The sequence below is a fragment of the Aptenodytes forsteri genome, unplaced genomic scaffold, assembly GCF_000699145.1.
Source record: "Aptenodytes forsteri isolate BGI_AS27 unplaced genomic scaffold, ASM69914v1 Scaffold3, whole genome shotgun sequence".
NCBI lineage: Eukaryota > Metazoa > Chordata > Aves > Sphenisciformes > Spheniscidae > Aptenodytes > Aptenodytes forsteri.
The window spans coordinates 1,228,991-1,243,488 of NW_008795283.1; the positions used below are offsets into that span (position 1 = coordinate 1,228,991).

At 40.1% G+C, this 14,498-nt stretch overlaps 1 protein-coding gene across 4 annotated transcripts in view; it reads right to left on the reverse strand.

Annotated features, from left to right (window-relative positions):
* Window positions 1-2,008: 2,008 nt before the first annotated feature.
* Window positions 2,009-14,498, reverse strand: part of PCNX1 (pecanex homolog 1 (Drosophila)) — an 86,950-nt gene continuing 74,460 nt past the window's right edge. For 2 of the 4 annotated variants that reach the window (XM_019472067.1, XM_019472065.1), the window contains 3 exons: window positions 13,304-13,740; window positions 11,751-11,891; window positions 2,009-7,039 (listed from right to left, as the gene is read on the reverse strand). In XM_019472067.1, coding sequence (XP_019327612.1) covers window positions 6,899-7,039; window positions 11,751-11,891; window positions 13,304-13,740 — 719 coding nt within the window. In that variant the 3' untranslated portion in view covers window positions 2,009-6,898. Of the gene's footprint in view, window positions 7,040-11,750; window positions 11,892-12,378; window positions 12,445-13,303; window positions 13,741-14,498 lie in introns of all 4 variants that reach the window. The other 2 variants (XM_019472064.1, XM_019472066.1) reach the window with 2 other exon arrangements.

The window sequence follows — 14,498 nt, forward strand, 5'->3', positions numbered from 1 at the left end:
CGGGAGGCAAAGACTGCCTTCCCCCCCCTCCCCCCAAATCTTCTTAAAGCTTCACAATCCTACCGCGTGGGGCATGCTTATTTACTCAACATAATAAACCTAAAAACTAGTACTAACAGCTGCTGCTCTGCAACTTTACCCTTTTCAGACTTGTTTCTGACACAGCTGATCTCTTAACAGACTGAAGAAGGCCCCAAAATGACCTGACGTTCCAGTTACAAAAGTATAAAGGCAGAAAAGGAAGCTGAAAAGGAACCAAAACGCCCGTCCAAAGTTTTCCCTTGTTTACAGTCACAGCATAACTTGGTGCTCTTTCTGTTGCCCCTTCTGGGCAGCAAAGCCCAGAAGGCTGAACCAGCAGGAAAAAGTTAAGACAGACCTCTTGCACAAGCAGTTTAACTGTGTGAGCTCATTTCTTGAGTAACTTGAGTTTCCACCAAAAGCAGTTCAGTACCCTGCATCGTCAGCGCCATATGCTGTTAGCGCTGCAATATGGCAACGTGTTCTGCACCAGTATCTACGGGGAAAAAAAAAAACCAAACACTTCCTGATGAGTCAGAGCAAAATCCATTTAAGCTGATCAACCAAAAGGGAAAACTCTCTTAAGAGATGCTCCAGAGGAAGTGGGGCAATGTTCTGCTGGAACCCAAGTATTATCTTTGTACTAAGAATTATTTTTCAGAGGAAGGCCAATTAAAAACACGATACAGGATCACCTTTAGCACTACAAGGAAGCCATGTAGGTATTACACGCACACAGACTAGGTTATGTTTTTGAAGCAAACGTCCTGGTCTCAGTTCCGAGACATGGGCTCACATGGATAGTCTTGGAGCACACAAGTTGGATTCCTCTCAGGCAAAACTAAATGGAAAATAGACTCCAACCACTAACTGGGGCTTCAGTCCCCCAGTTTTTAGCAGTTGCAGTCCTTAGGCTGACACCAAGAGCAAGAAAGTAGACTACAGCATAAATCCATCTTCTCCTTTGCCACCCCTAAATCACATTGGAAGTGCTGCTCCTGTCCTTTTTTGATATTGTCTCCGTTAAAAACATAGCTGGAACCTCAGCTGCATTTTGTAAGCACATCAGTTACAGACCTTATGATCTTTCCAATGGACTCACTAGCTTTTTATTAAAGAGGAGTTGTTTTTCCTTAAGAACACTTGTTACATTTGCACTCTCCTCTTTCATTCGTAAGTTAAGGCTTGAAGCAGCTGTTGGCCAAGTCACCTTGTCTAGTACAGGCAAACAGAAGCAAGTTCCAGTAGATGGATAATGTTGTTTCAATTTAAAAAAAAAAAAGAAAACATCCAATCTTTAGTTTGAAACACCCAGAGCTGTCCACTGAATCAATCACCATCATTTTTACATTTGAAAATTTTACACTTCTAGCTCAAGAGGGACAAGATGGATGTTGTAACTCTCTGTACTAGCATGAAGAAGTTTCAGACAGTGTACAGATGGCAGCTGAGTATTTTTAAATTAGCATCACTGTATCAACAAGTGCTTCATGTTAAGTGTAGCATTCATCAGGACTTTACACAGTGCTGCACTCGGCTATCAGATCAAGGACAGCAGAAAGTTAGAAATCACTGATTAAACCACACTAGGTAAAATATTTCCCTGGGAAGTGCGAAGAATGGAAAGTTACTAAGCATAAAGACAGTACAATAGTGTTCTGGGCGTTGAAAAGGATTCAGAGAGAAGGGAAATCTATAATACAGAAAATGCTTCAACAAAGACAAGAGAAAAACATTGTAACTGTAGAAGAGAGGGCACATGGCACTCATTTTTATGTAAAACCATGAAAACAGGTATGATGCTGGCAATAAAATAGGAATAGCTGAGGTTCTCCTTTCTACTACTACAGCTACATAAGAGAAATAATTTTAAAATAAGAGAATCCTTCATTAAAAGGTGATTTGAGTAAACTTAAAATAGTCATTACGGGGAATTTGTGAGATGACATCTTAAGAGAATGTTAACAGTGCAATAAATGACAACAAGTGAAAAAAGGTTTTTTTATTTCTCAGTGTTTCTCCACTGTCAATACTGTCCTTTTGCTGCAACATGTTGCAAAAAACTCTCTGCCTTTTCCATTTTAAACAGCTACAATATTTACAGGCTGTTTCCAATAACACACGCAGACACATACACACTCACAGACACGCAGGTACATATATCCCTATCCCTGGCAAGGTATCTGTTTGCTGGTAGAGGCAATATATGTTTTCATTGTCCATTAAAAACCCAAGCCATCCTCTCATTTATGCTCTACTCCCCTCTCCCTCCATTTCCTAACCAGCAGCTTATTGGGGGCATCTGTGTAACAAATTAACATATCCAGCTATTTGATCACCATCTTTCAGAGTTGTGGACTAGGTATACTGGGATTACCTATTCAAACTCTACATACCAGAAGTCATAAAAATTGCTCATATTCAGATGTTTGTGACCATGTGATGTATGTATACTCCCAAAATCTTTTGGAGCAGCCATCTTAATCACCTTTTTGGAAATATGCATATCATGCTGGGGTGAAACAAGCCACATGCTTTACTTTCCACCAAGGTGTTACGTACCCACTTTTTTACTAAGGCACCAGTAATCAGTATAATTTCTGAAAGAGTCCAGCGCCACTGAATGTACTGCATTAGATTATGAAATAGCAAGCCAGACAAGAAAAGAATAGATGCCTATATAATAGGTATAAAATTCCTTAATAAAATTAAGTACATAAAACCTGTGGTGGTATAACCCGAAATCCAATATAAGTTGAAGAATATTTGAATAATATTGTTAACGGTAAGAAATGCAATCCATCCTGCTCCATTTTGTGAATGGAGAGTTCTGTAATTGAGAAAGATCTTTAAAGCAGCGCCTCTGTATCTACACTCCTAGGTCGTACGGTGGCGTGTGCATCAGAGAAACGATCTGAAGTTGAATCCAACTGTAAGGCATCTCTTCTCCCCCCTCACCCCTCACACCCTAGTCCAGACCAGGCTTTATGGCCACTTGCCAAACAGCCAAGGGCATGGACCTGTGCCCCAAGTCTTCATCTTTCACCTCACCAGTCATCTAGGCTTCTCGTAAGAGTTCTTCAGTTCCCAGAGGGGTTGTGAACATGGGGGCAAGGAATGCCTGGTGATGAACCACACAGCCGACTGGAAAATTGAGATCACCACTCAAACATGCCAAATGTCCCAGGCAAAGTGGCTGTAGGACCATTCAACCTACATGGAATTGCCTTAAAAAAAAAAAATCGTCATCATCATCATAATCATCTTCCCCCTTGCTCTCCCCCAACTCTGAAATCATTTCATAAACGCTGAATCACGAGAAAGATCCCCAGAATTCATCGCAAGTATCACACAGTGCAAGTGGCACAGAAGTCTAGGTGTCATCAGTGGTGTCACATACACATTTTAGGGTTTTGTTTGTTTTAATCAGAATATTTTAAGAGATTTCATAGGGAGGTGAAATAGGAAGAAGTTTTAAAAAATTAAGTAGCAGCCCTTTTTACCAGTGGGTATAATCTGATTAGTGGGGTTTTCAAGCACTTTTCTGTAATTATTTGTTGTAGGGAGCAGTAAGTCCTTACATATGTACACAGAGATGTCACCTTCAAAGAAATCTGAGAGAAACAAAATAGATTGGGATCTACCTGGAAGCTAAACCAACAGGACTCAACTGGAATGTTCTTATGGCAAGAGAATATCACACAATGCAAGTGGAAAGAGTTAAAGCACTCATCTAGAATGGGTTTTCATGAAAGCTTACGAAGATAAAAAAAAAATCTGCTCTATGCTGAGCTCAATCTGGACTGACAGGACTAATTTGAAAATACCCATCTTTTCCATACTCACAACAGGAGAAAAATATTGCACATCAAGACAAAGGCCAAAGAAAAGAAAACAAAAGATGAAATTATCTCCAAATGGAACAGAGGTTTCCATAGACAGATCTATCCTGTGGGGAGCTAGAAGAAAACAAACACGGTTTTGTCACTTGCACAGTGAAAACTAAGACAAACTTTGCACAAACCAACACAAAATCATACATTAATCTTAAAAGTTCTGAATGCAGGAAAACTTTAAAAAAAGTTAATTTTCCAAAGCCTTATGGAAGAGCGAAATTTCAACTAGGTGGCTTCTGTTGAGCAGATCTGGAATACGTACGAGCATTATGTGAATGGCTTCGCAACAGGTGTTTGCTGAATATCTGAAAGAAGGTATTAACCTGTTAACTGGCCACATTAAAATCCATCTCCTGAAGGCAACACACCAAAACCTTTAAGATTAAAAAAATAAATAGAAAGATCCATCGATTCTCATTGCCTCTTAAAAAAAGCCTTTCTTTTTCCCCCATCTGCTGATCGAATTCCAGGCAGTTACATATTCTCTAGAATTTTCGTGTTAACAAGCCATTAATTCCTATCATGTCTATTACCAGCCATGGACATTGCCATTATCTTGCCCTGAAGAGGGTGAAAGAGATTGTTCAGAGCCAGGGTTAGCATACTGAAAGTTGCTTCAGTCAAGTTTTAAAAACAAAACAAAACCAAAACAACCCTATGTCTTTTGTTTGTCAGTCATTTGTTTACCTCAAGGCTTCAGTACAGGAAAAAAGCCTCGTGCAACTAATATCAAATGGGGGCCTATTTTCAAACAAATTCCTCTTTCTAAAATGAAGCAATATTCCTAGTGATACAGGAAACCCTGCAATTACCTGAAGGGAAGGACACAGAATAAAACCTTAACAAAAACACCTTCAATTCAAAACTTACATGTTTTCTTCATTCCTGACAGCAACATCACCAGACTGCTGAAGAAGGTTCATCTATTGTACTACGTTTTCAGATATGCAGGAGATGAATTCAACTACACTATAATGTGCACATGTGATAAACTACATGGAACAGCAAAATTATTTCAACAGTAGCAGATCCAGAACTGTGCATTTATACCAAGATTAAATGGGACTGCATATGCATAAACCAAATAGCAATATTCAACTGTAAGATGCACAGTACTTCGAGTACAAGTTTGCATAGTATATGATGTAAGCAAGGTCCCAGTATAATTTGCTGGGAACAGCGTCTAGAATTGACTAGCTACCAGGCACACAAACTTACCCTTCCATGTCTAGATGGCATACAGTGACTTGAGTCGGAATACCAATATCTCTTAGGTAGCTGTTTCTTCCTTTGTTTTCTTCTCAACCCATATAATTTCACTCTTACATTAGGTACATAATGGACAAGGTTTCTCTGATGTCAGAGAAATAATTACAATAACCTCTGTGGTGTATCAGAAGTCTCTTCTGGTTATGTTACATATAAAGAAGTGGAGGTGACTGGGAAGAAGATGGCTGCTCCCAAAAGCTAGGACTGTGTGCAGTTTCCCCACAGAGTCCTACATAGTTACAGGTCAGAAACAGGAAACAATCACAACAGGTACATCTTTTTCTTACGGATTAAGAGAAGTGAGTCATAGGAACTGCAAGTCAAGAACAAACCAGTTTCCCTCTCACACTCCCATGATAGTTCTGAGTTACTTGTTTCCCTGAATACACACTTTTAAAAAAAATACAATAAAACCTAGGATATGCAACACATGAATAATTCAGCTTCACAGTTATAAATACTCAAATTACACTTACATAGAATATATAATCACAGAAAATAAAATTCAAGTCATAGAAAAGAATGAAGACTAAAGGGAAAGAAAAGGCAAGGTGGCAAAAGTGATACAAGTTTAGGGCTGTGCCTTCTATAAAAACTCTTTAAAAGCTGAAGTCAAGTTTTTGTTGTTTTGTTTGTTTGTTTTGGTTTGGTTTTTCGGGTTTTGTTGTTGTTTTTTTTCTTTTTAAATTGGATGGAATCGAAAAAACCTTCAAGCATCCATGAAGTAATCATGGACCTGCACCTCCCCCCTACAAAACTTGAACAACTGTCTCTGCCAGAGAAGAGCCAATGAAACAACATAGCCAGCTCTGGGTGTAAAGAAGCAAAGTTGCCATGGCTAGCAAATGGAGGACAGATGAAAGGTAGTATATTGGGGTCCACTTTAAAGCTAGACATGTTGTACAGATTTGAGGTACCACTGCCACCACAATAGAGTCTGATGTAGTACAGGGATACTCAGGTGCTTTTCTATATATTTGTTATTTTACCATTTATTGTGAAGAGGATGCAGCAAATGCACTTGTACGAAATACAGAACATAGAACCAAACCCATGGCACAGCCCTTACCATCAACATGTATATGGAGAGGGAGGGGATTAATCCCAAAGGCAATTTAAATAATGGTATTTTATATAGTTATATTTATATATATAAATAAATTCAGCAATCTCAGGGTTGTTTTTAGTGCATTGCTGTAAAAAAATTAGTGCAGTTCTCATTAATGTTTAGCTCATAAGGAATAAGAATCTATACATCTGTTCAGTCTCTTCTTGCCACACCTGGAACCCTTACACTGTTTCACCAAACTGAAGGTTTGTAGTCAATTTCTTTAAAATAAGGTGGATGAATTCCACGCACTCTGTGACAAGACATGGCATTTTTTGGCAAAACAATTAGAAAAATATGAGGTGCTCTGATCTTAAAACTGAAAAGTTTGTTGATTTAAAGCATTACGCAATGCATAAACAAAATTTATAAACAAAAAGATATGTCTCAACAAATCTATCCTTCATGCAAATGTTTCTTCAGCAGCTAACAACTTAAAAAAATTTCTTACACTTGTTTATTTGGGGAAAGTGACTTAGACAAATCTGTGTTTCAAGTCCTTTCCTACAACCGGACCAAAGTTTCATGTCCTGGGAGCTGCTTTTTCTGGACCCTTCTCTCTTCTGAACTGTTGGAGAAGGGTAAGTTTCAATCTCAAAGAGATTTACACTTCAGCCCCAAGTTCAAGGACTCCAGTTTCAACAACAGCAACATATTTATCTTCGATTTGAACCAGCAGGATGGTTTTATCTATATGGGACCGACTACTTGGATCTCTGCTGCAAGGCACCCAGCGGTGAATCACCTGGGAGAAAAAAAAAAACAAAACCAGTATAATAAAACATAGAATCATAGAATCATTGAGGTTGGAAAGGACCTCTAAGATCATCGAGTCCAACTGTCAACCCAACACCACCATGCCCACTAAACCATGTCCCTAAGCGCCTCATCTACACGTCTTTTAAATGCCTCCAGGGATGGGGACTCCACCACTTCCCTGGGCAGCCTGTTCCAATGTTTCACCACTCTTTCAGTAAAGACATTTTTCCTTACATCCAATCTAAACCTCCCCTGCCGCAACTTGAGGCCATTTCCTCTTGTCCTATCGCTAGTTACTTGGGAGAAGAGACCGACACCCACCTCGCTACAACCTCCTTTCAGGTAGTTGTAGAGAGCGATGAGGTCTCCCCTCAGCCTCCTTTTCTCCAGGCTAAACAGTCCCAGTTCCCTCAGCCGCTCCTCATAAGACTTGTTCTCCAGACCCCTCACCAGCCTCGTTGCCCTTCTCTGGACACGCTCCAGCACCTCAACGTCCTTCTTGTAGTGAGGGGCCCAAAACTGAACACAGTATTCGAGGTGCGGCCTCACCAGTGCCGAGTACAGGGGCACGATCACTTCCCTACTCCTGCTGGCCACACTAGTTCTGATACAGGCCAGGATGCCATTGGCCTTCTTGGCCGCCTGGGCACACTGCCGGCTCATGTTCAGCCGGCTGTCGACCAACACCCCCAGGTCCTTCTCTGCCGGGCAGCTTTCCAGCCACTCTTCCCCAAGCCTGTAGCGCTGTATGGGGTTGTTGTGGCCGAAGTGCAGGACCCGGCACTTGTCCTTGTTGAACCTCATACAGTTGGCCTGGGCCCATCGATCCAGCCTGTCCAGGTCCCTCTGCAGAGCCTTCCTACCCTCGAGCAGATCAACACTCCCGCCCAGCTTGGTGTCGTCTGCAAACTTACTGAGGGTGCACTCAATCCCCTCATCCAGATCATCAATAAAGATATTAAACAAGACCGGCCCCAGTACTGAGCCCTGGGGAACACCGCTCGTGACCGGCCGCCAACTGGATGTAACTCCATTCACCACAACTCTCTGGGCATAAGTTCCATAGGGAGAGCTGCCATATCAAAGTTGTGGCTGATAATTCAAGACCCTGACAGGGCAAAAGGAGCAATAATATAAGTGCTATACTGACTTAGTTGCTCATTTTTCAGTGACAGCATACCCACAGATAAGCTACTCATTGAAGTCTTGCCGGAGACCTGCAGCTTACCTGAGAACAGCCAGCCTTTGATTTGAATTTCAGCAGGAACAAACAACTTGATGCAAATCAGAACCAAACAGTTCATGTGAAGTGAGTAACAATTGAAAAAAGTGTACGTGTACGGATTTGGGATATTTTGATGCTCTAGCTGTAATAGTCCTAAAACACCGAGTGTTGTGCAGCACATAGTAGCACAGAACTATAGTTTATCAGGAGTTAGAGGAGACAGTAGTTTACACCTAAGTCAAATCCCTTGCCCTAATTTTGTTCCCTACTCACTGTGAATTCAAGGTTGGTCTTTTAAATTAAATTATTCAAAGATAATTTAAAATTAAAAATATTACTAAGAGGAAGGGTTTCAGAAACAGTGCCACAAACTACTGTCCCATACTCCCTTGGATCTACAGAATTCAGGTACTTTGATCTACTGCTTCAAGGATCCCACCTGATACTGACCATCAGAAGGTCCCTTTTCCATACAGGCCTTTGTATGACCTTGTATGTCTCTACTCAGCTGCCTCCATAAAAATACACCCTTAACTTCTGGGTGTCCCAAAGGAACCATGAGGATACTCCAGTAACATGGTTTTAAGTTTGCCAGCTCCATAGAAATAGAACTATCTCAAATTTGCCAGTTGTGGGAAAAGAACCCTAAATTCAGGACGAGGTAAGGTAAAAAGCAAAAAAAATTAGTTTTCACAAAATCCAGGACAGTACACTTTTCAAGAGTTCTAAAGATGCAGGTGGGAAAAAAAAGGACAGAAAACCACAAGTCATCTACATCTTCCAAGATCAAATCCAGGAGACCCCCTTAATCCTCACTATACCCCACTGACAGCTGCCAATTTCTCTAACACTGGGTGAAGGAGGTTCAGCTTTGTCCACTGCATGAGATCTACACTGCATCCACGGGGAGAGCATTTCAGCCAGGGAAGCATGGCATCTTTAGTTCCCCTTTGTTTGATGCAACAGCATGATATTTAAGCTGTCTGTTCAAGTCTGACTTCATCAAAGTCTGTCCAAATAAACTTTTTATGCTGCTGTATTGAGTGAGGCCACAAATATTCTATCCCCAGACACATAAAACATTTCCCAATAAAGTCCAAGTACTACATCCTTGTTGTCCAACTTAAAACTGGTGCCTTTGACATAGCTAAGGGCTGACTCCAAAGGCATCAATATCGTGGCTCCTTAAAAACTGTGTATATGCAGAAGTTGTACATGGATTATAAGACACTGGAACCATCCCCCACACGCTCAGGTTTTACCATCTCTTATCATGATTGGCATTTGTTTGATGCCCATAAATGACTGAAAACATGCAAAATGATGTCACTAGATAGTCAAGAGGTGATAAGAATCTCTTGGGGGGGAAAAAGGTTCTTTGCATGCCAGTGTCAGGTATCACAGAAAAATAATGCAGAGTATACCTTAATCTCAAAGTCCTGGAAAAAGTAGTTACAATACAAAGAAGATTGCTAAATTTCATTTCCTCGAAGAAACCCAATAATGTCTTTGTGTATTATATATACTGTACTGTATACTCAGCAAAATAAAAAGCAAAGTTAAGAAAAATGCTTTTTTCTACATAGTAGTAACGTTTTAAACAATCGAGTGCTGAACTTCATACCGAGAGCACTGACATTAAGGTTTTGGCTGGTAAACTGCTTGATGAGCAGCATCTCAGCAGGTAAGAATCATTTCTGCCTGTTTGCAGAAAGGACTGCAGCTGCAGGATCAGAAAGGGAAGACTGTCCTAATACCTAATGGCTTTACTGATAGTAGTATGTTTAACCACAGGCAGCTGAAGCAGGCAGTGGAAACCATGTCATTAAGTTAAATCCTCTCCTAATCACACATAGGATAATCTAGTGCTTTCCCCCTTTCTTCTTAGGTTAAAAGATGCTCTTCTAAAAAAAAAACTGCCAGTATGCTGCACCAAAAATAGATGAGAAGCATTCAGAACAGTAGCTTACTCTGACCTTCAAATCCTCTTGTTTTAGTCTTTCTGTAACATCAATCACTGTACATGTCAGCATGCTGCCATTTGCAAAACACACTCAGGAACTCCTGAAAAAAACTGTCCAATGATACCAGGCAACAGGACATGTTCCAATATAACCTTTTACATTCACCATCTTTACAACATTCTTGATCTGCAATAGCTAACAAGGAAATTCCAAAAGTATAACATCTAAACCCAACATAACTATGAATGTTTACAACAGCAGTCTACTCCTAGGTGTTACCTACAAGGTAACCCTACTATCTTAAGAGTGGACCATCAACTATGATACAATTGGAAGGAATTTATTTCCAGGGCCCTTCACTTCACATACATATTACATCAAGATAGATTTAGCATACACAGTGCATACACCATGTTATCAGCATATTGCTATTTCTTACCTGAAGTTGCACATACATCCACAGTGATGTGGACTTTCAGACAGCAAAATCCAACCCCTGAATGCAATATATAAATAACGCCTCCAATTGAGGTAAGCAGTCAAAGCAAATTCTTATAAACTGTCAGAGCTGACATATTCCAAATGAAAACACAGTTGTATCGATGAACCAATGCAGACACAATGTCAGTGACTCTTCCCTTTTACTATTTATCACTGAAAGAATACTCACTGGAGCATCTTTATAGACACAAAGGTCTAAAAAAAAAAAGTGTGCCTCAGTAAAAACCAAAAAGCCTCAAAGATAGAGCTAGGTTTTTTTCCTCCTAAAGAGAGCCTAAATTGGGAGATAAGTTTTCTAACTAATGCAGTGACTAAAGAGAGTAAATTGGGAGATAAGTTTTCTAACTAATGCAGTGAATTTTTATAAAATGGAGATATAACACTCCAAGGGAGACAGAGTTTCAAGTCATAGGCTTTAGGCTTTTTTAGTTACAATAACACTCCTAGGGAAAAGGGAGACAGAGTTTCAAGTCATAGGCTTTCGCACATTTTAGTTACAGCAGATTTCCTTCTTAAAAGGAAAGTAAACATCTATCTTGTACCTATTATATAATAAAGGGACATCTAAAGACAATCTTACTTGGCTCTATTTTCATCAGAATAATTTAAAAACAAATACTGTTAACCATTCAATTAAGGACTCGTTGGTAAATTGACCTTCCATATTTTCTCAAGGATTGACAGTTTAAGGAAAGGAAAATGAAGGTTGGATGAACGAGCATAATGCCCGAGAGCTCATGACAAGAGCTGGAAGAAGGCAAGGAAGGAGAGGTGGTTGACAACATTTGAATCATCATCCTGCATCTTCTGGATAAAGCTGCAGAAATATCCTTCTGCTTCAAATTAGGATACTAGACCTGCTCTTCCAGCAACAGTGACTTGGAGGACAGCTGCTGATCCAACTTACTACTCCATGTATCTTTGGCCTTGACATCTAGGCAGACTGCCATAGAATCAAGACACTGCCTTTTTAAAAATTAGCTTGTCAACTTCTAAGCAAAACTTACATGGCCTTCCATGCCTTCCTGAGGACTCCAGTCTTTCCAGCTGTTTCTTCCAGCTTTTAGCCGTATCACCTCATCCGGCCACTGCAGCTCTTTCCTTTTTGACACGTTGATCCCTTCCAGTACTTGACTGGGATCCATTAACTATAAGTAGGAATTGATTTTTGACTGTTAGTTCAGCCAAAATTTAAAAGAAACAGATAAACTGTAACCTTTTGCATACTTCCCGAAAACTGACTTTAACCCATAGAAATTGATTTCTGGCCAATTTCAATGTTGGAAACTCAAGCTCCAGGCTAGGAAAAAGCCTGAGCAGCACAGAATTTGGAAATTAGGCTGTGGTTTCAGACACAGCTGACAATATACCAGTTCACTGCTGTCTGAAACAGCAACTCTGGTTCCCTTTCCCACCCTTTCTTTCAGTTACACTAGCTCATGGCAGGGTCTGAGGAGCTAGCACAATATAAGCATTGGCAGCATACAGTCCAGTAAAAGGGAAGAGTTAAATGATGATGAGCTGTTAGAACTGGCTCATCACTTCTTACAGAATAGCTCAAGAAACATGGTCTTGGAGAATTTACTGTTAGGCTGAAGAACTATTTATCTACTAGCATGGTTAGTTGAGACCCACCCCATGTTTTGAAGTAAACTGGCCTTTCCACAGGGGCAGCAGGAGAAAACTCCTGAAAACTTCTTCCTATTTAAGGACAGAGAGAACTGCATAATGTCCACTATCCGAGGGCACATGTCAACTTTGCCTGTATCCTCCTCACACAGAGGAATTAAGCAGTTTCATAAAAGGGCCCTTGCCAGCAAACAAAAGCTACTAAGCACAGACTTGCAAAATTAATTTTTTAACTTTACCCACTATGATGCAGTTTACTAAGTATTACTCTAAAATGAGGTGATACCAGCAATGAAATCACATTTGTTATGATCTATCCTATTAAATACACTTCTGGATGTTTCCCACTAATATACTACCAAAGATGTGTGTGGAGCTAATAAAAGCTAGAAGAGCAAGAATACAAGTGTTGGGATTTTCACAAAATGAGTAAGGCTGCCATGATTAACTTAGTCAATGGTGTACTGTTTGTTGCTCAGTAAACCCAGACTTGTGGCAATAACCGAAGAATAAATACATATGAAAGTGAAAGTGAGTATTTTTACACTTACTTTTGTGGAAAATCTATGTGGTTTAAGAGAAAAAAGCTAGTTGCTTTCTGCCCTGCAAATGAAGCTGTTTAGCTTTACATGTTGTAATGAATAAAGGCAAACTAAGTATGAAGTGGAACTGAGTTCAGCTGACATTCTCAAAGCTGCACTACAGCAAAATATGTAAGTAATGTAAACAGGGATGTCTAAGCACACAGGAAAGCTGGTTGTCCAGAAAACCTTTTCCTCACATTAGTTCCCCAAATGTAACTGCACAGTAGTTGTATACTGAGATGTTCCAGACTGTGTATATTTAAAAGCAGTGATTTCAACAACGTACAAGGTAACACTAACAAAAGCACATGGAAGCATAGGTTAACTTGTTCTTCTGGAGTATTTACCTGGATTCTGTAAATAACGTCATCCTTTTTGGCTTGCATTTGATTTGCAGGGCTTGCATTACCACCTGACTGAGTTTCAGTTGCACTACTCCCTCCTTCTGTCCCTAGAAAGCCCGCAAGGGCATGCTGTTTACAGGCTGGGATGCTTTGGCTGGAGCTGCTAGAAGAGGGCAGTCCATGCTGCGCGCTGACCCCAGTCTGGCCAGTAGATTCCATTTGGTTCACCATAGATAGGCGGGACTGGATGGATGATGGGAGGTTACGAAGGGATATCTGACTGGTGGAAGAGCGCCGACAAGGCACAAAGCCTGTTGTGGATGTGCGAAGAGATGAATGACGACTGCCGTAGCAATAAGATGAATGGCTAGCTACTGAGGCACGGGCAGGGGAATGTCTGACAAGGCTTGACTGCACAGAGTGAGAGCTGTGACTGGTGCCTAAAAGTAAAAGATACAGAATCAGGAGAGTTTGATAAAGCCTCCCACACACATTAGATTTCCGACACACACACGTTTTAGCGCTTAGATACAAAACTGATGGGTCTAATCAACAACTTCTGAAACAGCCATATTCCAGAAGATCTCTGTTGCATTTCATATAGCAGAGCATTTGAATACATTCCATTCATCTTATCTTGGAATTTCACACTGTTCAATTCACAATCCCTGCAAGACAAGTAGCTTGAAAAATCCTTCAGCCTTGCTCTTCCCACATTAACAATTTATTTCTTATTATTAACATTTAAGTTTTCCATACTTAAGGCATTAAGGTAGAGATGTCCATGTTTCAAAATACTAAATATTCTTTCTTAATATGCTTGACTGGGTGTTCGAAGACTGAGTCAGAAAATTTGTTAGAGCAAAAGCTGTTTTTAAACACATTCAGAAAAATTTAATGCACTTAAGGTGAAGAACAGGAATTGCAGTTTATGAGCATTGGTGCCATTGCTTTTCCTATAGTAAGTACTCGTAGATACCTCTCCACAGCTGATAGACCTACTTAAGTTGTGCAAGAAAATAAAAAGTTCATTCAACTACATACCCTTTTATATTCTTTGTGAGTAAAGGCAGTGTTTGGGAAGCTTTTTCTCAGCTTTACTGTTTATCACCTCCCTAACTACAGATCACTGCAGACTCTTGGATAGTATTCAGCTAAAATACTATGGAAATAGAGAATCCATTCCACTGTATAAATA